Source organism: Diceros bicornis, chromosome 12 (genome assembly GCF_020826845.1).
Source record: "Diceros bicornis minor isolate mBicDic1 chromosome 12, mDicBic1.mat.cur, whole genome shotgun sequence".
NCBI classification, from domain to species: Eukaryota; Metazoa; Chordata; class Mammalia; order Perissodactyla; family Rhinocerotidae; genus Diceros; species Diceros bicornis.
This window is the reverse complement of record NC_080751.1, coordinates 54,419,729-54,445,796: the sequence shown is the minus strand read 5'-3', so window position 1 is coordinate 54,445,796 and position 26,068 is coordinate 54,419,729. Positions and strand designations below refer to the sequence as shown.

At 48.1% G+C, this 26,068-nt stretch overlaps 1 protein-coding gene across 1 annotated transcript in view; it reads left to right on the top strand.

Annotated features, from left to right (window-relative positions):
• PLB1 (phospholipase B1) overlaps window positions 1-26,068 on the top strand; it is a 118,080-nt gene that overhangs the window by 16,120 nt on the left and 75,892 nt on the right. The window contains exons 5-15 of the mRNA XM_058550707.1: window positions 2,036-2,126; window positions 2,461-2,512; window positions 4,521-4,607; window positions 10,124-10,186; window positions 10,980-11,038; window positions 11,960-12,035; window positions 13,003-13,094; window positions 14,150-14,231; window positions 20,361-20,432; window positions 21,243-21,317; window positions 23,359-23,422. Of these exons, the coding sequence (XP_058406690.1) occupies window positions 2,036-2,126; window positions 2,461-2,512; window positions 4,521-4,607; window positions 10,124-10,186; window positions 10,980-11,038; window positions 11,960-12,035; window positions 13,003-13,094; window positions 14,150-14,231; window positions 20,361-20,432; window positions 21,243-21,317; window positions 23,359-23,422 (813 nt within the window). The remainder of the gene's footprint in view (window positions 1-2,035; window positions 2,127-2,460; window positions 2,513-4,520; window positions 4,608-10,123; window positions 10,187-10,979; window positions 11,039-11,959; window positions 12,036-13,002; window positions 13,095-14,149; window positions 14,232-20,360; window positions 20,433-21,242; window positions 21,318-23,358; window positions 23,423-26,068) is intronic.

Below are 26,068 nucleotides of genomic sequence, written 5' to 3'. Positions count from 1 at the left end.
CTGGTGCCCTCTCAATTCAGCCAGTGAATTTCACCAAGGGCCTGGGGATCAGTAGGCTCCCCAGAAAGAACAGGGATGAAAAAACAGCCCTCACCCTTCAGGATCTGATTGACAGGAGAGGGGATATTGTGGCCAAAGTGGTAAGGAGGTCCCCTTGCGAAAGGTCAAAGTGTTCTGAAAGAGGAGGCCCCTGCTGACTTGTGACTCACAGTCACAGCTCTGCCTAGCCTTGGCCCTGTTTGCCTTTAAATGGTAGGAAAAAAGAAATGAAGTGGCATATTTGGGGTGTCTGGGAAAATGAGATGTACTTTAGACCCTGAAACCACAAACACAGCTGCTGCTTTGCCTGACTTCTCAATTTATCTCCATTTTTTTGTTCCTCACTCACCTGGCAACGAGGCCTGACTGCCCGTCTTTAAGCACAGAGTGACCAGGAGTCCCACCTGGCCAGAGGTGCAGCAGAAGGCAGGGCAGTGAGGGCAGATCTTGCACCTGAAAGTCTTCAAAGCCAGGACTCACTTGTAGCTGCTGGTGACTCCAGCCTCCCTAATACAGGGCGGTGTGGGGAGGAGAGGAGGGCCAGACCTGGAGGCTCAGCTGGGGGCCGAGCCAGCAGAAGAGCGACTGCTCTTTCAAGGAGAAAGTGCTCCAGGGACATCAGGCCCATGCAGTGGTGTGATGGGGCTGGCTGGCTTGAGCCCCATGTGGCTCAGCCCACCTGTCCTTCAATCCCAGAACCTTAGAGCTCTTCAAAACTAGCCATGCCTCGCCCACCACGGCCCTTTTGCAGATGGGAAAACTGAGTCTCGGGGAGGTAAACAGACTTTCCCAAGAGTCCTTATGAATCCAGGTGGTCCAGCCCCACAGCCTGTGCCCTTTGTGGAGAACTTAGAGAGAGGCAGCGAGGACAGACCAGTACACAGCAGACCTAAAACAAAATGACAGGCAGATTTGTGTGAAAAGATCCAAGGACATGTTTGATCACAAAGAAGCAATACAAATACTTTTAATTAGGAAAGCAATTCTCTTTCAAAGACCTAGCACCAGATATTCATGTTTTGTCGTTTGCCCTCACAGACTCTCCTGAGGTGAGGGAGGGAACACATTCTTCCCCACCCCTACCCACTCACACGTGCGTGCGCACACACTCTCTCACACTGTCCCTGTAGTCTTCAACTGGCCTCAGAGCTTTCTGTTTTCTCACCATGTATGGGAATGGGCTCCTTCTGCAAGCCAGTCAGGGCTTAGAAAAGGAAGCTCATTAGTTTGGGTTGAAGATGAAGAAGATAGAGTCTCACACGACTTAGGTGGCACCCAAGCTGACAAAACCAAGTAACCCATCTCCTGACTTCCAGCCCAGCTCTCCCTCCTCCACCCTGTCTGCTGCCTGCACGGTGTCAGCTGGATTCTGCTCCCACAAAGCCCCAGGCACTCTGGACGGGGATGAAAGGAAAGGGGGAGTGGGATGGGGGCGGAGGCATCTCCCTCGCGTGACACTCTCCCTGCTCTGCCCTCTCCTCTCTTGGGAGCAAGACACAACTTAACTGCTCCTGACTGCGCTATTTTTAGCGGTCCTCTGGCTGTCAGCTCTGGGACATGTGTTCCCTGGAGCTTTCCCGTCCTGCTGTCACTCTCAGCAGGAGGGAGGGAGTGGGGAGGCAGCCTGCCCGTGTCCCTGTCCCAGCACACTTTCCCTAAGGAGTCGATAGTGCACAACAGCAAAAAGCTTTCGGCGTCGGAGAGCTCCAGTTCAGATCCCAGCAACTTCAGTTAGCCCCAAGGCCTTGGGTAGGCTGCTTAGCTTCTCTCAGCCTCAGTTTCCCCATAAGGCACTTAGCAGTGGGCCTGGCCTAGCACTTGACAGATGGTCATTTTTAGCTCCATTCACTTCCAGGGTCTTCACAACCCCCAGCACGGTGAAGGCTGTGCTTTGCAAAAGGGGCAGCAACCCTGACACCTAACCCTAGAGGGGGTTGGTCTTCACAGGTGGCCTCCAGCTCTCAAGGCCACAGCCTGGAACCAGCTCTCTCTTTAGTCCTTTCAGACGTCATCAGACATTTCAATCCCTCTGTGCTGCAGCCTATGTGCGCCCCTGGAGAGAGAGTGGAACCCCCCACTGCAGATGAGTAAGTCCCTTTTCTGGCTCTCTCCAGGGTCCTGTTCTCCTGCCCATCTTGGACATCAGAAGGGAGGATTGAGGGATGCTGACAAAGTCAGAGAGGCTTTAAAATAGAGGTCTGGAGTAAATCAAAGTCAAAATGTGTCTCCTGCCTGATTTCAGTCAGCCTGATGGGCCTGATTTTAAAAATCAGGTCACTGTCTGCCCTCCAGAGGCCAGGGGGTTGCAGTATAGCCTTGGGCTCATAGATTGGCACCTGGGCTGGCACGAGGGGCAAACTTCCAACCCTCAACAAAGTTATATTTAACTGATTTTTCTCTCTGCTCCCTCCCTCCATGCAGAGACTTGTGGATTCAGGCAAAGGAACTGGTGAGGAGCATGAAAGAGAACCAGGTAAGGATCCATCTGACGCCGTGGTGGGGCTGCCCGTGCCTGCCGCAGGCCCATCAGACCAAACACGCCAGGCAGCTGGGGCCCTGCGGCCACTGTGCCCTGAGCTCAGCACCCGCGGTGGCCTGGGTGCTCCCAAAATGCCCTTCCTGTGGTGATTCTCCTGAGGCCACTATCAAGGGCCACTTCTTACGTTTACAATGTGGTCCTGCCAAAGTCAGCAGGTGGACTAAATGACTTCTCACTTAGGGAGGTGGTTGAGAGCTTGGGTTCCAAAGGGAGACTGGTCTGAGTGTGAATCCTGAATTCTCCACCCATTAGCTATGTGATATTGGGTAAGGCACTTAACCTCTCTGAGCCTCGGTTTCCCCATCTATGAAATGGGGGTAATAAGACAGCATGCAGCACACGGCTTAGGATTAAATGAGGTGTCAGATGTGCCTGTTGCTGTCATCGTCATTGAAGTGGTGATTGCTGTTATTATTAATTACCATATTCATTTTAGTTCTTAGGTGGAGGCCTCTGAAACACACGTGCTGAGGCCCTGGTACCCACTCTCCTAGCAGTTCAGACACTCTACTCAGTGACTCACATGAGTTTGTAATAAGCATCCTCTAATCATTTGTGCTTTCCTTACGGGCAAGTATCAAATCAAGGCAAGCCTTGCTACCAAGATGGCTCTACCCAGGCACTGGGCCTGGACCACTGGAATCAAGGGAAAACTCTGTCTTGGCCGGCCATCATTTGTTCCAGGGTTCAGGGATTAAAGCTAGGTCATTCCAGGTTATACAGGGACAGTGACAAGTGCAGGAGCTACACCGTAAAGAGTTTGTTTCCCCCTAACAGGGGAATTCCAGGATTTCTGGAGTTATAATAACATTCCTGAAAATAGCTGGGAGGTCCTGAATCCAACCCCATAATTTTACACATGAAGAAAGTGAAGTCCCAAGATGTCATGTGACCTGTCCAAGTTCACACAGCTAGTCAGAGCTAAAATCTAAAGAGCCTGATTCACAGTCCAGTGCTCCTCAAGTGCACCGTGCTGCCTCCTAAAAAAACAAAATGAAAGTTTATTTTTGTTCTACAAGTAACACATGATCATTATAGAAAAATCAGGAAACACAGATAAAGAAAAAGAATATTAAAACCATCCTTCAGCTTAATACCCAGAGATAATTACTGTTAACATTTGGTATATGTTCCTTTCCATATTTTTCTAAGCACATTTATCTGTAAGTATTTTATAAAACAGGGATGTTACTAGATGTAGATACTTTTTATAACCTGCTTTTTCTCAATATAATATTTCCCAAGACAATAATTGTATTTTCCAGCATCATTTTATTTACTTATTTTTTTTGTGAGGAAGATCGGCCCCGAGCTAACATCTGCCAATCCTCCTCTTTTTTTTTGCTGAGGAAGACTGACCCTGGGCTAACATCTGTGCCCATCCTCCTCCACTTTATATGGGACGCCATCACAGCATGGCTTGCCAAGCGGTGCGTCGGTGCACGCCCAGGATCTGAACCGGCAAACCCCGGGCCACTGCAGCTGAGCGCGCACCCTTAACCGCTTGCGCCACAGGGCCGGCTCCTCCAGCATCATTTTAGTAGCTACAGTGTTTCATCTTATGAGTGTTCCACAATTTACACAGCAATCTCCTATTTTAGATGTTTACGTTGTTTCCAATTTTTCAATCTTATGAACAAGGCTTCTTCATTGTAGCTAAATCTTTCATGTATCCTTGGTTCCTTAAAATACATTTTAGGAAATGGAATTGTTGGATCAAAGCGTATGTCCTTAAAAAAAGGTATGGTATATATGTTGCCAAATTGCCTTCTAGAGCAAACAACACTAGATTCCTACCATATACGTCTTCTTTTGAAAAAAAATTCATAAATATGATATTATGGGAGTGGGTTATGCAACTGAAAGATGTGAAAAGAAAGAAGTTCTTTTGGTGCCAGGTCTTACCACTATCTCTTTTTGCTGCTGTTGCCCTTTTCTTCAGCAACTTGACTTTCAAAATGACTGGAAGCTCATCAATGTGTTCTTCAGCAACGCAAGCCAAGATCACCTCTGTCCCTCCACCCAACAGGTAAACCGCAGGCTGAGAGACAGAGAGGTTGCAAATACGGGGGTTAGGGCAGAGTGAATGAAGTAAGTCGACACCTGTCAGGCTGGGCCTGATGGCACCTATTTCAGAATTAGGCAAATAGACAGATGGATAAATAAATGGAAATAGATATCTAAGAGCTCAAGGGACCATATACAAGGGTACGTGTTTTTAACTTACCATCCTTCATGCCAGGAAAAGGAAATTGAGGTGTAGATAAGCTGAGTCAACGATCATTCTGCAACTGAGCAAAATCGGCTTCCTGGTTAAAAATTATTTTGCCTGTTTAACTCTGATTTCATGTAAGTACTGAATTTAGGAAATAAAATAGCCTATGTACTCTTGTCATAACCTCTTGGCCCGTGGACTATAGTTGTAACGAGAAGCGTACTGTTTATGTAGGTGGACTGTATCTTCCAGGCTCTTTGGCTTTCCTGGGAACAGGACATGAAACATGTGTCTTTGTTTATTTACATAGGTGACTATCTATGACTTAAGTCTTTATTGAAGATTGTCCAGGTTAGAATCAGTTGAAAGTGTAAGGGGTGGCTTAGAAATCTAGGCTATGGTGACATAAATGGCACACAGACTCTCCTTCAGGAGCCTGAAGCCTGGTTGCCACCAAGCTGGCCCTGCCATGACAGTCCAAGTACCTGCCCACTGTCCTCTCAGCCACCTTCCGGTAGCTCTGCCACGCCATGGCACAAAAATAGGTGAAGTTTCTTAAGGTGCCGTCCTCTTTTCTGTGCCCATCTCCCACAGTGTGCACTCTTGTCTTCCTCCAAATGCCCCATGCTCCCATTGACTTCTAACCCACCATCAAAACCCCCCTTCCTTTAGTGATGTTGGGCCCTGGGAGAATGCAGATGGAAGCCCACCTTCTCTAGCCAGCTCTTATTCAACAATGTACCTGCAGATCTCCTGGGTTTGTAGCACATAGGTATTGAAGGTCTATTGTTCTACTTCACTCTCTGTTTTTGCCCATGCCAAATGAAATTTACATGCCCTGTTTATTCTCTGCCCCCTGCCCTTTGGTCATTATGCACTCTGTCCCCCCCCCGCCCCGTTCTGGTCATTATGCATACCAGCATTTATTCATGAAAGAAGTGCTCAAACAAGCATTTGGGCATTGCTGCGTTCCTCTCCACATCCACTCATCCATCCATCCATTCATCCATCCATCTATTTGTTCTCCCGGAAGTTATCATATTCATGCATAAATTCATTCTCTCACATGCAGTCACATGCTATTGTATTTATGATGAGTTTGTTTATGCTAGCATTCTTTTGATTTTTTAAATGTTTGAATGCATTAATTGATGCTTACACTCATTCATGATTTCTTCCATACATTTTATCTTGCACTCAATCATTCCTATGTGAATTCTTGCATTCTTTCATGTATTTATGCCTTCAAGCACTCTTGACTACATGATGCATTCCTGTGTGCGTGTATCTAGCTATCGTTATTTACTTTTATTAATTTGTGTGTGTGTGAGGAAGTCCGGCCCTGAGCTAACATCCATTGCCAATCTTTCTCTTTTTTTTGCTGAGGAAGACTAGCCCTGAGCTGATTTCTGTGCCCATCTTCCTCTATTTTGCATGTGGGATGCCACCACAGCATGGCTTAGTGAGCGATGCGTAGGTCTGCACCTGGGATCCAAACCTGTGAACCCCAGGCTGCTGAAGCGGAGCAGGCAAACTTAACCACTGCGCCACCAGGCTGGCCTGACTTTTATTAATTTTTAGTTACACAAGCAATGCACAAATGTTTTCTCCTTTAAAAAAACTAAAATATTACAGTTAAAGCTAAAATACCCTTTGGCCACTGCCTCCAATCCTCTCCCTTTTTATTTCTAAACCTTTTGCATATCTATGAATCCTAATATTATTTTGTGTGTATGTGTGTGAATGAGAGAGATTTACCATAAATATACCATTGAGCAATTTTATTCACTAATCAAATATTTTTGATATCTAGTCATGTTGATACATGTGGGTTGAGTTTATTCCTGTTACTTGCCTAATAGTATTCCACTGTGTAAATTTACTACATTTTATTTCACCTTTCCCATTGATGGTCATTTAGGTGTTTCTAGTTTTTCATTATTATAAACAATCTTGTTCATTTATTTGAACACGTGTGTTTTTCTAAATATAGTGATTTTCAGATTGTAGATTGAAGTGTATTAGTGGGTCAAAAATCAGTTTTAAAGATTATAACCAAAATTGTAAAAAATATAAATAGAATAAGCTATAAAATATTAGAGTTTATTGCATGTAGTAAGGTAAGTTTTGGTTCATGATTATTTTTGCTTCATTTTCTACATAGGTGGTTGTACTGGGTGGCGATGCTAAACATATCTCACACTGGCTCATGGTCAAAATAGTTGGAAGAAAATTGCCTAGAGCAGATTCTTAAACACGGAATTTCCAGTCATCAGACATATACACTTTAAGTCTTTTTTTTTTTTACCTTTATTTTATTTATTTTTCCCCCAAAACCCCAGTAGATAGTTGTATGTCATAGCTGCACATCCTTCTAGTTGCTGTGTGTGGGACTCAGCCTCAGCATGGCTGGAGAAGCGGTGCATCGGTGCGCGCCCGGGATCCGAACCCGGGCCACCAGTAGCGGAGCGCACACACTTAACCGCTAAGCCACGGGGCCGGCCCTATACACTTTAAGTCTTAATAAGGACTGCCTAATGCCCTCCAAAGTGGCTGAATCCATTTATATCCCCACCAGCGTCTGAGAGCACCTGTTCCCTACAACCTTTCTAGTATTTGTTGTTATCAAACTTAATGATTTTTGTCAATATGTGAAATTCCCTCAAGATCTAGTCATGTTGATACATATGGGTTGAGTTTATTCACATTTAGAACCTCACGCTTTTAATTGGTTGTAAACGTATGACAAAAGGAATCTTGCTTCACTCCAGGTTCCTAAATGGCTATACACCACTGACTTGATCTTGTAAGTTTAGCTCACCGTAGTAGTGCTTACTGGCATCCATTCAAATTCTCTTTTTATTAAATTTTTTCTTCCATCTTGATTTTCCTTTTGCACAAAGACCACGAAGGCTTTGGAGCCTAGAATAAATACCACCTGTGCTTCCATTTCCCCCAAAGGACCTGGTAGCTCCTTAGTCTGGCTCTCGTGGCCTCCTTGGCCGGGGCCTGCTGGCTCGTCCCTTCATGCTTCTGCTGTCCAGACCCACCACTCACCTCCTTGTCTTCCTGGTGGTGTCTCTGGCCACGGCTCCCTCTGCAAGCCAACCCTGTGGGATAGCTCAACACCCCCCATCAAAGAAGTTCTTATACGGCATTTTTTCATTCCCCAAAGCACATCCCAGGCACAATCTCTCCCCCAGGGGTTGTTCTGCAGAGTCCCAGGGGCCACTGGAGGTGCCTCTGAGGGCAAAGGCAAGGCTGAGACAGTGGGCTCCAGGCTTCCACCTGACCCCGAAGAACAGCTCTGCCTTTACCTGTGTTGCATGTCAACAATGTCCTGAAACAGTTCATATGAGAAAAGGGTGTTTTAGTGTTGAGAAGAAATGTTAAACTACTGTCCTGCCTTGCTTTAGGACCTGGAATTCTCCTCCCCTCAAGAGGCCTTTGGGCTCCTTTCATGGGCACTAGATAAGGGCCTGTGTCAGTGTTTGTTTTTTAGGGGTTTCTTAAGACCAAAGCCAGGAGAGAGTAAAATCAGGAGCCCTCCATCAGGCAGTGACAAGGCTGCTTTGGAGCTGCTAAGGTGGGTCTGGCTATTCTAAGGCAGGTGCTTCAGAGGTAACCTGGTAACCTGGCTGACAGCAGTGACACAGGGATGCTTCTAGGGTCTGGACTCTTGTTTACTGCTCTCTAGTAAAAGTCTAGTTTTATTAATGAGTGAGATCAAAAGTCAGTCAGAAGAAAAAATGAAGAAACAAATAAAAACCAAAGCCAACGACACTGCAAGAAAATATACACATTTATTCATGACATGCCGTTAGAAATAGGTGTCGATATTTTGGAGGGTACATTGCAGTATAGTTCAAGAAAACTAAAAGTATATCTTTTGACTGAATAATTCTACTCCTTGGAATAAATCCCCAGGAAATATTTATTAGAAAAGTTAAGTCTTGTCTCAGGCACATTTTCATAATAGAGAACTCTTTTGAATCTGGAGGCAAAAAATATAAATGGAAATGTGCAAGTGATTTGGAGAACTAAGCTTTTTCCTGACTTTGGGTTCAAGGAGTTTATGATGTGTGCCCTATACATGAGGGACATTTCATAGGAGCATAATGTCTTCCACTAAGGAACAGGGACAGTTGGTGCCCCAGGCGACAACCAGTCAGTGTCTGGAGTGACTGGATGGCCCCAATTCACTCTACAGCCCTGAATAAGCACCTTGACTGATGAGTTTCCAAAGCAGGGTGCACCCTCTGGGAGAACCACGCAGGGCTTCCCTGGTTTCTCTGGGGAGGATGAATGCCCTGAATGTGGTGCAGATGGGCAGCGAGGACATTTCTAGGAGGAGTTCCCAAGCCTCTTCAGAAGAGAAAGTGAGCCGCTTAGTGTCATGCTCAGGAAGAGACTCACTTAACGGAAGAAAACTAGGCAGAAGGCTTTATTGCTGGTACCGCAACAGAGCGGGCTGAACCTTCCAGAGACAACCTCGCACCGGTGCAGGGATGCGGGGTGGAGGGCTGCCCTCCATGCAGTCCCAGCCCCAGTGATTGGCACCTGTCTCGCTGCCTATGTCCCCCAGGAAACAGAACAGCTCCTTGCCTTCCCGTCTGAGCCAAGTCTCCTCAGGGGACAGCCAGTTTGCAGGCAGCTTAAAAGTTTGACATGTTATAAAGTTTACCTTTGTTTTCTGTTTTTTTTTTGTTTACATTGAAAAGGTAAACCTTTTCACGTGCTCTCCTTTGCTTATTTTCATTACCTGCAAGGAGTTGGGTAGGAGGTGTCTTGAAATACTTCAGTGACAGGTGCCCACTCAGACTCTTTCTCTGGAAGCCCTTTTCTTACTGGGGGCAAATGTGGCAGAGAGAGGTCTGATAAGATCATGCCATGCAGAGGTTTTGAGGCCCACCTGGGTCCTTAACTCCAGGGGTAATGTATTCTCCCTTTGGAGCAGATTTTCTTCAAATAAAAGTGATTCCCTCACCCCTTGGGAGTAAGTGGAGTCTCCCATCCCTTGTGTGGGCTTTAGAATTGCCTTGACCTTGACTTTGCCCTTCCCTGACAAGGAACTTCTCATTTGGGGGAGTTTGGTTTTTCCTGATGGATGATAGTTGGGGAAGTCAGAGAAGGCCAAAAAACTCAGGAAGGTCTGGGAACTCTATACTTGTTTGTGGGAAACTGGGATCTGAATGAGAACTTTGTCACTGTCATCTCAGCTGAGGGCAGAGGGGACAGAGGGGGAGAGAAAGGCCAGCCATGAGCCTGGGCATCCTTAGCCCCGTGTCCGCCCGTCCCCACCTGCACTCAGCACATCTCTCCTCTCACAGCAAAGCCGGGTGACAAGTGGCATGGACAAGCTGACTGGAATCCTGGACTACCTGCACCAGGAGGTGAGGCTTGTGGCTTCCCCAGCTCTGAGAGACCACACACCCGGAGCTTCCTCACGGGCGCCTTCAGCAGCCAAGAGGAAGCTGCCCTTCCCAGGGTTGGCGGGACGAGTTCTGGTTTACTCTCAAATGGCCTCCACTGGGGTGGGGGAAGTGGACCCCCATGAGGGAGATCAAGATCCTAGAGACAGAGAAAGCTCTGGAGGAGCCAGTCTCCTCACCCTTCTAATGAAAATGGGTCAAGTATTGAGCTTTTCACTCTTACAAAGGATGTTTCTGAGAGAGCCTTCTGGGGAGAAGAAGGAAGGAGCACAGTTCTCACTGGGGACTCGGTGACCCCACTCTGTCCTGAGGCCTCTCTCTGACTGAGTCTGGGGCACTGATGGCATTTCTCGAGTGACTGTGATGAGACTGCAGGTCCTGAGAATCCAAGGGGAGCTCTGTGGCTCTCACATCCCCTTCGCTCGCCCGAGAAGTCAGCTTTTCCGTCAGAGAGGGTCTACAGTCCCGTCGCCACCGTGGACCGGCTCCCCTGTTGACACTGTGGTGGGGAGGTGCCCTGCCCACCATGAGGGACAGTGAATGATGCATTTCTGGAATGGCACAGCCAGCAGGGCTGGCAGCTTTGGACTGACACCAACCAACATGTCCCAAAGGGGCCTGCCTGTTTAACCAAGGAAAGACCCGTCATGCTCAACCGGACCCCAAACTGGGCTCAAACCAGGGGTTCCAGAGAAGCCCCTGGGGAGCAATGGTGACTTTGCAAATGTTCATCTTCTCCCTCATATCCTCCTAGGTCCCCAAAGTGTTTGTGAACCTGATGGATCTCTCTGAGGCAATGAGGGCCCAGCTCAGGTAATAAGGGAAGTGGAATGGGACCAGCATTTGTTGAGTGGCTGCCATGTGCCAGGCACTGTGTGGGCACTTCTCGTGTATTAATCCTGTGAGGGTGATCCAAAGGATGGAGGCCGAGAGAGATTAATCAATGTGTGCACCATCACGGCCAGTGAGTGCAGAGTCAGGCTGGAGAGGGGTCCTCTGCCAAGTATTGTTTTGAGGACCAGTCAAAGGATGAAATAGTCACTCTGGTTGAGGTAGTGCTAGATGGCCTACCCCCACCAGAATGATTAGAGAGTTTAAAAAACAGGTTTGGCAAAACATCTATTAGCCAAGAAGTGATACTTCTGGAAATTGGAAAGAAAAAAAAAATTAGCCTGAAATTAGGTTATCTTCACAGAACTTGATTCCCATACATTTCTGAAATTTTTCATAGAATTTAAACTCCTTGAACCCAAATCCTAAGATTTCTGGCTTTGCACCCGGAAAAGAAGTTCATGTGGAAAAAAGTCAGGGACAGTGAGAGGTGGTGACAATGAAAAGGAGAGGCCAGTGCTGAGGTGGAAGAGAGTTTGAGGAGAAAGGAAGCACAGAGTAGGGGAAGGAAGAACTGGAGGGTTTCTGCTATGGGGAGCAGTGAGGGGAGGCCGTGTGTCAGGAGATGGATGAGAGGGAGCCATCTTCACATCCCTTCCCCACCGGAGGAAGGGACAGCTGGGGAACCAGATCTCCACAAGAAACCAACTCTCCACTCTACCCTTTATTCTCTTCAACATGTGCTTCCTTCCTCTTCCTGCATCCTCTAAGACTCCCGACTTCTCCTTCCCCACTCCCTAAGCAACTCTCAGGTCCCCCAACCCTCCTCTTCCCCCAAGGGGCAGCCCAAATGGCCCCAACACTGCATCCACGCTCTCATTTCTGGCTTGTTTTAACCTGCAGCCCCACAGCAGAGCCCTACAGGTGCTCAGAGGAGACCTCGAAGCTGTCCAAGGTTGTGGCACAGTGGTCCTACCAGGTGAGCCTGCACTGGGAGACTGGCTGTCAGCTCACAGGGGCAGGTGGTCATGGAGGAGAACAGGGTTGGTAAGAACAATTAGGGTGCAAGGTTGCTAATGTAGGACTTCTCCAACTGAATTCAAGACCAAGAGTCAGGAACCAAAGAGCTACTCTCAGTTCACTTCCCGGTGATGATTTGATTTTCCTGTATGTAAAGTGGAGATTACACTACCGCGGGTTGGGGTGGGGTGAGGGCAGTAGTGGTACTTTAGGTAAAAGACAGTGAAGAACTTCACAGATTCATTCTGAAATGTTTTTGGTCGTCATCACCGTTCGTACTGCTGCATCTGTGGCTGGTGAGCTGGTTTTACACAGGCTGGGCAAAACCTTGTCCAGGGTACAGTCTTGTCCCCCAGACTACAGCACAAGGACAACTCAGGGCTGCTGAATATGTGCTTTCTAGTTTGGAGAAGAGACCCCAAGAGAGTGAGGATGGCTCGGTGGAAGCTATCGTCCCTAACAGCAAACAGCTCAAAGCACAGTTCCTACTGATGTGTTAACATGATGATTTTTGTTTAAGAGGAAAGTTACATACTAATCTATGTGGCACTTCTTTCACATCAGAAATGACATTTTTTTTGAGTGGTTAATGCCACATCCCTCTACAGAACTTAGCCCTGGAACAGAGTACCGGGGCCCTGGCCACGTGCAGGGCTGGTGCACATATTTGACTCCCAGAGAACGTATTTCAGGTCTATCTCTGGTATTACCTAGTGCTGGGGCTTCAGGGGAAAATGAAAACCCAGTTTAGTTACTCAAAGGGACTCGAAGTGTAAGACACACAAAGGAGCTTCCGAATACCATTTAATTCAGCACGTGATGGGTAATTCTGACTCAGGGCTGCTGAGGACTTCCTGGTGGCAGGATGGGGCAGCATGGGCTTTGCTCGTGCTCCTGGGTGCACATCTCTCCGCTCCCCTCTTCAGGAAAGCTGGGAATGTCTCCTGGCCTCCAGCAAGTACAACGAGCAGGAGTCCTTCGCGGTTGTTTTCCAGCCCTTCTTGTACGAGACAGCACTGTGGGTAAGTGAGAGCTGCCGTGAGGCCGCGGGAGCCAGACCAAGAGGAGCCTGGGCCACACCCCCTCCCTCTCCCATCCTCCCCGCTGCAGAAGCCCCAGCCCAGCTGGGCTTCACTGAGCCCAGGATATGCAGTCTCAGGGGGAAACTTTGCAATATTCTTATACTTTCTTAACAATTTCCCCACGGGGTTGGACAGCCCCATAAGGCAGGTTCTTAGAGGCAGAGCACCCTAGAGGTAAAAACCATGGACTCAGTCAGACTCCTGGCTCTGGAATGGGCTGGCTGTGTGACCTTGGCCAAGTTGTTCGAACTCTCTGTGCCTCAGTTCCTCATCTGTGAAACCAGGGCTGTCATCAATATTCCCTCCCTCTAGGGTGGTTGTCAGGATCACATGAGTAAACACGTGAGGACCTCAGAGCACCCCTGGTGCTTGGGAAGCCCTCAGTGTCTCTCAGCTGTTGTGATGATTCAGGATAGAATCTCCAGGGCGCCACACCACACTCTCTCTGCACACTCTCCACATCCATCCTGGAAGGAAGGGTAGTTTGAGTTGCTCCCCCCCAGGTCACTGGGCACATGCCCCTTGCCCCAGTGGGGCCGCTCAGACCACGAGCACTGTGTGGGTCCACACCTGCTCACTGAAGTCTCTCTGATGCCTCTGGGGCTTCAGCACTGTGCGTCTGGGACAGTCCCTCCCTCTAGGCTCCTGGCTCCTGCCTGTTGGAGTCATGGTGCCTACTGCCAGGACTTCAATGATGTTTAAATTGTGATTTAAAGGGAGGAGGAATATTAGTTCCCATCCCCCCACCTACTCAGACCACCTCCCAAATCACTTCCCTGTCACCACGCCTTTGGCTATTTAGTTCCTTTATGGAGAACTCCATGATAACGAGGAGCAGCCAGACATTTGGCCCATTCCTGCAGGCCTGACTGCAGTCATATAAGCGCTGCCATTGCTGATGGGGTGGGGCTGAGGGTAAGAGTCTGGGTGGATCAGGGCCACCCCATCTCAAAGTGCACGGCAGGTCCATCCCATCCTTGGGGGCACACAGGGGTTGTTATCTGGTTCTTTTCCAGAGGGAGCAGCCACTCGAGGATCCCACCTCACTCGCCTTGAATCTCTGGAACAACATGGTGAGTGGGCAGGGCCCCGGGAGGCTACCATGCCAGCCTGGGGGTTTGGCCTACAGAAGGAGGAGCAGGGTGTCTACCATCCTGCCCACTGCTCTGACAGAGGGGTTGCAGGACACCAGCAGGATCCTAGGATGATGGCTCTGGGCCCAGGGATCCTTCCCAACCCCTGTCACAGCCCAGCTCTCACCGCCTGGGAGTTTCATCTCCTGGTCCCAGGGGCTGGGCTGCAGCTCTACCAGTGAGCAGGGCTCTCTGGGCAGCCTCAGTCCTGCCCTTCCTGGAGGTGGGGAAGTTTCCTGGGAGTCTGTCTGGGAGACTTCACTTGAGGCCCTAGAGATCAGGCTCACGTAGCAATTCTGGCGCCGCTCTCCCTCACTTTACACCTAGGTGCCATCGTGTGGTTTCAAAGGCCCAGGGTGGTTCCTGGAATGAGATGGACTTTAGAGAGATGAAGACCTGGGTTCAAATCCTAATTCCACTTCTCACAAGCTGTGTGAACTTAGGGTCTCAACTCCCTTTCTGCAAAACCCAGATCATCACCCTTGACCCCACACGTGTCAAGTGTGGAGCTCACTCCTGACCCACAGTGAGCTCTCAGCACGTGCTGGCCCTTCTTACTGTAACTATGACAAGCTTTCCCAGACTCTGAAGGTCCCCCAGGCCTCTTGGGGGTTAGTCAATGGACAGAATGTAACATTAAAACTTTGAACATTTCCAGGGCACCAGACAAGGACCTGATTTGGCCATTTATTTTTTCCCCATCCAAGCTGCCCTATTTTTAGAATTCCAGTGACAGAAACTTGTTTCTCTTCTTCCTTGGATTAGAAAAATTTCTCTCCATCTCCTCAACTGACATGCTATCCTGAGGACCATGAGCAGCTGCCTTTCAGCACCCATGAGCCAAGGCAGAGGGCAGGGAGGGGAAGGGAGCCGCCCCAGACAGCCCGTGGCAATGGAATCACACTGCCCTTAGGAGAAGGCATTTGGTTTCTTTGAACAAGGATCCTTGTTAGTGGGCCTGACCCTTGGGTGGGATACTCCCCCAGCAAACCATTCTCCTGCTGGTCTCCTGTGAAGGGCAGAGAAAAGGAACCTGCCCCGTCCTGCAGGGGCTGCCCACCCTCCACCCCATCCCTGGGGGAGAAGGGCTGATTATTCCAGCTCAGCAAAACCTCTCTCCTCCTGTCCTATATCACCTTTCTCCCAAGCGAAGGGCACCTACAATGTGCCTGCCCTATGCTGGGCCCAAGGAAGATACGGGAGACACACCAAGCAGCTTCTGCCTGTATGAGCTTAGGGTAGAGTCAGAAGGGTTAGGCACCAGAGGAACAAGATGATGTGCTAGACTGTGCATCCCAAAGCGACATGGGCCAGAGGTCAGGGCCCCGTGAGGATGGGATTCCAATTGGTTTTGTGGGATGTGTCGGAGGAGGTCGGGGTGGACATTCTTAAGCAAGAGGACCTTTGTGAGCACAGAGCATGGAGAAAAGGAGCCAAATGCATCAGCAAGGGGCAGGAGGAGGATGGTCTGATAAGAGAGGAAACATGGTGATAAGGAGGCCTTGAGAATGAATGAAGCACCTTGATCGCCAGACAGAAGGAAGCTAGAGAAAGCAGATCCCAGAGAAAGGGCTCCCTTTTCTCTCTGTCTCCCTTCAGTCACAGTAGTGGCAGCAGCAGTGATAACTGCCTTTACTGAGCCCGAGTGATGTCCTGTGCGTTCATTGGGCACATGGCACACACAGTGTCCTGTAACCCACTTGAGGGCGAAGTTGGGAAGGTGCACAGAGGGAAACAGAAGGTCTCACACTCAAGGCCAAAGGACTGGGACATGGTAGGTGTCACAGGGGCTCCGAGAAGGAAGAGGAGGCTTTCCTGGGTGGGCATTTACCTGCCCAACCAACCACCAGCTATTTCCCGGTTCGATTCCTCAAGGTTCCTGCGGTGGGGCCAGCGAGGAGGGAGGGTTTCTCCAGGTGCGTCTGCCCCTGGCTTCCTCATGGGCAAAATGCCAGACCATCCCACGGCTCCTGGAGTGAGCACAGCAGAACACATGGACGGCGCCTGCAGGCATGGGTTAATCCATGAGAAATTAGGAACGTAACAGGCTAGGGCAAACGGCACTGGGTGAGGAGCCAGAAAACCCGGGTTCTGGTTCCAGCTGTGCTTTTGGTTGTTTCTTGAGGTGAGTCACGTGGTCTTTCTGGGCCTCCATTTTCTCTACTTGCCAGTGTCAGAGGGTCTTGGGAGAAAACAGGAGCAGTTCACCTTTGGGTTCACTCCTGTGTCCTCCCACGGAGACGGGGAGGCCAGGAGTGCCTCTGCCTCCATCTCTGTGAGCCTCTGCTGTGCTGGGCTTTATTGAGACCACAGAGGTAAAAGCCAGGTATGTCCATCCGTGCCCACATTCAAAGACACACAGAGCCCCAAATGAGGGCCACCCTCACACATGAGGAGCAGAGAGGAGCCTGCAGAATTGCTGTGACCACCGGAGCCCAGGTTCTGCTGTGATAAAAAAACAAAACTCCAGGGGCCGGCCCGGTGGCGCAAGCGGTTAAGTGCGCGCGCTCCGCTGCGGCGGCCCGGGGTTCGCTGGTTCGGATCCCGGGCGCGCACCGACGCACTGCTTGGCAAGCCATGCTGTGGCGGCGTCCCATATAAAGTGGAGGAAGATGGGCACAGATGTTAGCCCAGGGCCGTCTTCCTCAGCAAAAAAAGAGGAGGATTGGCGGATGTTAGCACAGGGCTGATCTCCTCACAAAAAAAAAAACAAAACAAAACAAAACTCCAACAGAGTAAATTTGAAGATCTAATTGGCTTTCTTCAACGATTCAAGAACGGGGCAGCATCTCTTCTAGCAGATAGAAGGGCATTCAGGAGTTGGACAAAATGGAAGGTTTTTACAGGCAGAAGGAGGGTGGGGTAATGAAGCTATTAGCAAAAGCAAAGAAAGCATTGCTTCAGGCCAGGATATCTTCTTATGGGGGGAAGAGAAGGCAGGGGTTTTATGTAGAGTACCTCACTGCTGCTCACCCGGAAATTTCAGATCGACTGTTAAAAAGGTCACACTCCTAGGATTCACTGAAACTGTAATTAAGTCTTGGTTTGCTATGATGGGGTCAAATGACTCCATTTTGGGCCTGTTATTTCTTTTGTAACAACAGCTTCTCTCCTGACCACACTCCAGGACACAATGGTGGGTATGGCTGTGCAGGGCCATACCAGCTTCTGCTTTCACTGACCAAGCCCCAAAATATGTGTTAAGTGACCAGGGCCAGTGGAGGAAGACTCCACACACCCACACACAGTGGTTGTGAGCAGCCCTGTTTCTGAAACACACTTGGAACCATCCCAGCTGAAGGAGCCCCCTAGACTGAAGCTGAGCCCCTGGCACACAGCTGAGGAGGATTTTGTGTTGCAGACATAATTCATTCCCTAGGCCCTTTCTGCCTCCTCCTCCTCCTCAATAATTTCTAATAATTCTTATATGACAATAGTTTTGAAGAGACCTACCTTTGGGCACCTCGATTGCCAGATCCTTCCAGCCATCATTGACCCTTACCTTATGCCAAGCCCTGTGCAAAGTGCTAGAGCCACGGGCAGGATGAGAACACTCAGGAATTGCTCACAGTCGAGTGGGAATTTGCTCCTCGGAGAGGTCAAAGGTCATCCCTCCCACCCCTCTCATACGCCAGTTAATTTCAGGGTGGCAGGGCAGCTATGCAGAGGAGATGACTATGTGAGCAATTAAAGGACTAAAAAAAGGAGTAAGCACAAAGACCAGCACCCAGTGTCCCTACCCTGGAGCGTACATGCATTTATGTGTAGCCCAGAGTAGCAGGAGAAGGAGGGACACAAGAGGGATCGTTTGCAGTAGTGGCATCATTCTCCATCCTCTCTGAAGATAGATGAGGATAAAGGGTCAGAATGAATGTAAAGAGGACTAGTGACAGCGGGAAAAATGTGGGTGACTAATAAAGAGACATTTAGGACAAGGTTCTTAATGAGTTTGTTGGGAAAACCTATGAATTTTCCTTCCTTGAGGTTCTTCAAAAATAGGCCCTGCTATATCCATTCTACCAGAATAATTAAGATGTTGCTCTCTCAATGTTTCTTTCCAGACTCTATTATTAATTTAATTCTTGAAAAATGGGAGAAGAGAAGAAGGCAGGCCAGATTGACACTGGGCCACCAACACAGACCCACTAAATGCTCCCTTTCAGAGCAGCCCTGAACATTCTGGGTGGGACCTCCCATTTCTAGGAGGGCCCACCATCTGAATACAACTGAAAGAAGGTGGGGAGCCCAGTTCCGCCTCCAGCCCTTGAGCTCAAGGGTTGACACGCCTTTTCCAAAAGCTTAATTACATCCTCTTATCTGTCCATTTGGGTGAAAAGCCAACCCGAGAAGGGTAAATTTCTTTCTTTGCGTCTTGTTTACTGGGCACAAATGCCAGAATAAGATAATGCTAAAGAATCTGAAATCCTAGTGAAGGATGGCAGAGCCCAAGACTGAGCCAGACAGGGTGCTCCATCCTGCAGCGCCTCCTCTTGTGTCCCCTGCCAAGGTCCTTGGAAGGGGACATGAGGGACAAAGGTGACACGGGAGCCTAGCACCTGTGGGCAGTAGGGCTGACAGCAAACATGAGGGTCCCAAACAGTGGAAAATGGCACATGCAAAAGAAAACCTGTGATCTCTCCAAGCTACTGCATTTTTCTTTTAACCTTTCACGTATACATAATGAACATTTAAAAATACAAAAGGAACTTTGAAAAAAATCCCTCCCCCATCGAATTCTTCAGCTGCCTTCATTTTCCTATCTTCCCGTCAATGCTTTTACCTGAATTTATCATCTGCTGGGACACCATCCATTTTCTGTTTATGTTGCTAGATAGGCTTCAGTTATCATCTAAGTAGCTGCCTGTATCAGAGCTGATATCACCATCACTCGTTCCTGAATCACCGGGCATTCTAGTTGTTTGTGTGTGGGGGCTGTGCTGTGTGCTGTGTCACTGTACCTCTGTGTCCCAGTTAAAGACATGGGACTTGACCCAGAACCCATAAGTGGCTGCACTTGCGTCTGTGTAAGCAGGTCCCAGGTAACAGAGGGTTTCATTCCCTACCAGAGGTGAGTTTACGCACACAAAGGGAAGGGGAGCTTTACACAAGCCCATGTATTTGCCCCTCCTTCCCATCCCTGCTCTCCTCTCTGAGGGAAATTTAATCAGTGGGCCAGCCAGTAGCTGGGTAGCCAGGAGAGGGGTGAGAAGTCAAGCTGAGTAACTAGCCACTGGATGGTCAGGAAGCTGGTGACCCACTGAGAGAGATTTGGTTGGAACCAAGACACTGATGTCCCAGTCCTGTCTCAACCTCTCTGGTGTTCAGTTTCTCCTGTGATTCAGGAAAGCCAGCCCTGGTGGTCTAGTGGTTAAGATTCAGTGCTCTCACTTCCACAGACCAGGTTCATTTCCTGGTCAGGAAACCACACCACCCGTCTGTCTGTTGTCATACTGTGGCAGCTGCGTGTTGCTGTGATGCTGAAAGCTATGCCACCAGTATTTCAAATACCAGCAGGGTCACCCATGGTGGACACGTTTCAGCAGAGCTTCCAGACTAAGACAGACTAGGAAGAAGAACGTGGCCACCTACTTCCAAAAAAGTTGGCCATGAAAACCTTATGAATAGCAGCAGAGCATTGTCTGGTACAGCGCTGGAAGGTGAGAGGATGGCCCAAAAAGACTGGGCAGGGTTCCGCTCTGCTGTACCCAAAGTCGCTAGGATCTGGAATCCACTCGACGGCACGAACAACTAAAATATCAAGAGAAGTGGACTAGGAATCAATGATCTTCTCATGCAGTGGGCCTCAACTTGAGCATGCATCAGAATCCCCTGGAGGGCTTATTAAAACTCGGAGAACTGGACCCCACCCCAGAGTTTCTGACTCAAGTAGGTCTGGAGTGGGGGCTGGAAATGTGCATTTCTAATGTGTTCCCAGGTGATGCTGCTGCTGCTGCTGGCCCAGGGTCAAACCCTGAGAAACACTGGGCTAACGAGTCTTTCTCACTGGAACCCTGGAATGCTGCCACCTGTGCAAGACTTTTCTGTTCTAAAGATCACCTTCTTTTCTAGATGAAGCCAGCAGGACAGAAAGATGAGCCATTCAGTGCAGAAGAGAGGAAGCTGGTGAAATGTCCCACTGAGGTAGGCAAGGACTGGGTGGGAGAGAGAATCTCTTGCTGAATTGGGGAGAGAGATGGAATAACCAAGTGGGCTTTGCTGTGAAGTGGGGTCTTCCCTGGCTGAGACTTTAGCTCCTAGAGTCTTGGGGCTGTTCTTCTGGGCCTGGGCACAGCTTTGCATACTTGGCACACTTAAGGTTTATACACCTGTGAGCCAGGAAAGTCGTTTTAGCAGAACTGAGGCCCCTTCCACGCCTGTGGCATTAGGGACATAGGGACAAAGCCACAGCTCATCTGGCCCCAAATGTGAAGATGGGTGTCTTAAATATGTGCCTAATATGTAAGTAGGCATGTAATTAATGTTGCTGAATAAATGGATGAGAAAATAACTGAACATAAATGAGTAGAATTCCTTTTATCATTTAATGCCAGTCAAATTTTTGGCTTTCTTAAATGAATTAGAAAGTTTTTTGTTACTAGGTTGTAAGAACTCTATAATTCACCCTGCTTTCCTCTTTGCGTTGGCTGCCAGGAAGCTTAAAATTAAGTTCTCTTTTCATGGAAATATATGTACTTTGCCTAGTAGCATGAACCACTGGGTAGAAAGCAAGAGATGCTGACTATTGCAGATGGGAAATTTCAAAGCTTAGTGAGCTCCATCAGGGAACTAATGGGTAGCACAGAGAAGAAAACCAGAGAATGGTTTTCTCCTCATTTAAAGGATGGTATGAATGTTCCAAATTGGCCAAAGGCATTGCTGGATGGTAAAGCCTGATGATGAAAGGATATGGACTTCTGGGTCATGGTTACAACACATTACCTTTCTCTGCAGGAGAATCCCTATCTGTTCACCTACAGGAACAGCAACTACCTGCCCACGATGACAAAACTCGCTGAGAGGCTTGAGGTATGGAGAGGTTTTCTGTGATTGACAAATATGCAAATGAACCAGGGGCCATACCCCTCGCTGAGTCTTTGGAACCTTCCACGTGGTTCTTTATGTCCTGGAACCCCGTGGGCAGGCTGGGGAAGGTGAAGGATTAAGTGTGTCGCTGTCACCTCGGTGCCTGAAGCAGGTCTGCCCTATGGCTCCGTCTTTAGGCTTCACAGAGTGTGTTGGGTTGCTCAGCACTACCTGCTCCCCATCTATTTCGATGTAAGACAAGATTCTTCAGGCCTTTTCCAAATCTCTAACAAGTTCTTTTAAACTCATCTGAGCCCTTAATCCAAGAGAAAGTTAAGAAAAGGCAGAGAAATGTGGTGAAGTCTGAAACCAGACAGCATGGAGACCGAAAGGCCTCAGAAGTCGGCCCACACCTGCGTGGGCCACCTCACCCTTACTCACGTCTTGCTTATTGCTTATCTCATGACTCTGATAATTCCTGGCAAGATTATATAGGGCACCCTGCACTCCTCTGAGGAACTAAGAAACACTTGAATGTTGATTTCCTCCTTCTCAGAGGACGGGGAACTGATAGGGCTTGAGACAAATTCCGTCCTAGTGCCATCCCTGCCTCCCTATTGTATAAAAGAGGGTGAGATTTACTCCATGTGGTAGAGGCAAAGCTGATGACCTGGGCCTCCACCACAAAGCCCGAGAGATACAGCGTGAAAAACTCTTGATTTATCAACTTGTCCCACACTTTCTAACTAATATCACGGCAAAGAGGATACATGTGAGAGGCAGCAGGGCACAGTGAGGTGAGAGAACTGGCTCTGGATTCAAATCCAGGTTTGTCCACTTACTGGCTCTGTGTCAATGGGCAAAGTACTTAACCTCTCTGCCTTGGTTTTTTAATCTAGGAAATGGTAATAGTCATAGTCCTACCTCACAGAGTTGTTGTTAAATTGTAATAAGTTAATAAGTATAAAGCAGGTATAACAGTATCTGGCATGCCATGAGTTCTATATGTGTCACTATTATTATCATATGTTAAGAGGGAGCAATACATTCCTTCAGGATACATTTATTGAATACCCGCTGTAGAGCTTGCTAGAATGCAAGTTCAGGGAGGGCAGGGACTTAGAGTAGGCACCTAATCACTATTTGTTAACTGACAGAATGGGTGGGTGGGAGGATGGATGGATACCAGGCATAGGAGATAAAAACGCAAATAAAATACATTGCTTGTCCCAAGGAACTCGGTCTAGTGGACTTGACCAGCAATTATAGCACAATGGAATAAGTACTATATTCTGGAAACTCACAGAAGAGCAACTAACAGACAGGAGAGAGTTGGGAAGGCTTCCCATGGCCTCAGCCTTGAAGGACAACTAAGGTTGAGCCAGGTGGATGGGAGTGTGGGCAAATGCAGGGAGGGAAAGGGCGAGGGAAAGTGGAGGTAAGTGATTGGGCAAAGGACTGGGGCATGGAGAGCAGGGAAAAGGCTGACCGTTTAGAATGTCTGGGGGCCTCTTAGGCCACGCTAAGCAGATGGACTTTATGCTGATGTTAATACAGACTAGAAATGTGTTGATTCAACCAACAAACATATATCAAGCATGTACCGTGCACTGTTGTAGGCTCTGGGGATACAATAAACAAAACAGACAAAAATCCCTGTTTTCACTGAGAATTTGGGCAAGGAGTGACCCAGTTATTTTTTGTTGAGAGAGAAAGTCATCTGGATGGATTCAGAAGCTGGGGAGGAAGCCCACGGGACTGAAGGTGGTGATGTTGTGAATACTGCGGTATTCCGGACAAGAAGTAACAGAGGCCTGCACTTGGTCTGAGGTAGAGGGACGGGTCAAGAGGCGACCGCACTGGGAGCATTTGGAAAGGATGTCGTGGACACTTGGATACGAGTGTTGAAGGAGAGGAAGAAATCTTAAGAGATACTTCGGTTTCTACATGATGTGATATTTTCTAAAGTAGAGGCCCCATTCTCACCCAATTTCTTATGTTGCAAGATCTATCTTTCCTTATTTCTTTGTGTATCTCATTTCAGGTGAGAGAAGGAACAGAGATTGGGTGCCCTGACAGGGATCCCTCCGACTCAATTCCCACCTCAGGTACTCGGCTTAAGTCAAGGGATTTTTTTTTCCCCTTTTTCTCCCCAAAGCCCCAGTAGATAGTTGTATGTCATAGTTGCACATCCTGTCTAGCATGACTGGACATGCGGTGCATCGGTACACGCCCAGGATCCGAACCCGGGCCGCCAGTAGCGGAACGCGCCACTTAACCGCTAAGCCATGGGGACGGCCCCAAGTTAAGGGATTTTTAAACCCATTTGAGGGCCAAAATCATAAAAATGAGGAGCCCCTTAAGATGACAGGGCTTTCCACACAGTCTGAGACACACCTGAGAAGTATTTCAAGGACAATAGAAATAGCTCTGTATTTACATTTGTAAGTTCATGCCTGTGTTTCATTATTTTCTAACTAAAATACATCATTATCAGAAAGCATTTACTGAGCATTAACTGTGTGCCAGGCCACGGTCTGCAAGGAGCCCAGCATTAGTGAGTGAGCTGATGTCATTGTCCCTGCTTTTCAGCCTTGACGAGGTGAATTTGTTTTCCAAAAAGCAAAACTAGCTGTAAGCAGGAAGCAAAAATAACCAGTGCATACTCCGTGTCAGAGCCATATGCAGATTGCACTCAAGCACCGCACAGAACAGGAAAGCACCCCGTCTTACGAATGTGCCATTTTCACTGCTTCTCAGTATTTCCAAAATGACTGTTGCTGGGCCATGAAAATGAGACTCATGGAATGTTCTAGGCAGAGATCTTCCCAAAGAATGGCTGCCTAAAGGCTGGACCTTTTCCTCCAGGTGAACCAGCCTGGAGTGATGGCTGTGTGCATATGACTATGGGAGGTCACAGGAGGGCTGTATGGTGACCCTCATGACTCAAAACATCAGCCCTGGAGCATTTCTGTAACAGTGCAGTGGGTTCCTGTGCCTGGTTCTGGAGGGTGACTCATATGTCCATTGATTTGTTCACTTGATCATGCATTTATTAGATGATTGCTGAATGCCTCCTATGTGCCTTCCAGGAGAGACAGTTAAGTTTGGGGATGTCACAGTGCCTAGAAGGAATCTTTCAGGGATGCAAATCTTTGTAGTCAGGTTGTCTCCTTTTGCTGAGTGTTAGTAGAGCAAATAATTGCCCTGGCTGTTAGCCTGCCCGTCACGCACATCTTAGCTCTACACACTCAAAGTAAGCCAAATGATTGGCAAGTTAAAAATCTTCTCACCAAAACTTTGCTTATATAGCTGACTCTTGTTCTAAGTTGCAACATGGAATAGGCGATATAGATCTTACACACACACACAGTCTTTAGATATTTTCCCCCCACACTTGGTGACAACTCATTCCTATTGGTTAGTTTACTAGCAGGACTTTAGCAGCAGAAAGAAATTATTAGCTTCATATGTAGACGCTCCTATAGCAAAAACTCAAAGGTGTATGTAGGCACATATGTACGTGTGTCTATAGAGAGAGAGGGAGAGGGAGAATTTGCACTTTTTTATAGCCATACTTTACAGTGAAATAATATCCATCCCCTTTTTAATCTCATCAATCTGAAGGATGATCTATAAAGCATTTTGCAATCTGTCTAGATTATCTTCCTATCACGACAATGATAACCAACCAGTCCATGAGAGCGTATCTCAACATCTGAAAGCCAAATAAAGTGTGAACCTCTTCTTTATTCCCTGGCCCTGAAGATTACTATGTTTATTGGCACACGAAGATGTAAGCATAAGAAATCTCAGGACCTTGAGATCTGAGATATTCTGGTGATAGGAGCTGTCTGAATAAGAGATGGGTAGTTTTAGGCATCCTTGATCTAACCAAGTGGGCATGGAACCAAGACACGCATGCTGTCCACTTGGGTGGCAGCACTGACAGATGAACACTGGGCCTGTACTTCTGAGTCTTGCCTCAAAAGTGCCATTTAGAAAAATCGCCCCAGATAACTGGACAATAATGAAAAACACATTTCATTCCTGTGCGTGATCTATGACTGGAGATTTTAACCCTACTTGTGACTGCTGGGGGAGGCAAACCAACTCAGCGTAGGGCCACATTATGATTTTTCCTTGATAATTGTCATGTTTCTGTGAGGTCGTTCACTCTTCTGGAGATTGTGTTTGCCATTTCTAATCATGATGAAGGCATCTGATGCATACTTATAAGAGCAGATCATCTTATCTTTATACTCCCAATGACTCACATGGTGGTTGTTAGTGCCATCAAGTCGATTCCAACTCCTAGCAACCCTTGTGTTCAACAGAGCAGAATCCTGCCTGGTCTTTTGCTCCATCCTTTCACCTTCTGGGGCTGTATCAGACAATGCTCCACTGCTCTTCATAGGGTTTTCACGGCCAATTTTTTCAAAGGTGAGTGGCCAGGTCCTTCTTCCTAGTCTGTCTTAGTCTGGAAGCTCTGCTTAAAGGTGTCCACCATGGGTGACCCTGCTAGTTGAAATACCGGTGGCATAGCTTTCAGCATCACAACAACACATAGCACCACAGTACGACAACCGACAGACAGGTGGTGTGGTTCCCTGACCAGGAAACGAACCCAGGCCATGGTGGTAAGAGCGCCGAATCCTAACCACTAGACCACCAGGGCTGGCTCAGCACATGGAAGGAGACGATAAATGGTTTTTGAACTAATCTGAATCATTGAGTATTTCTAATTAATCAAA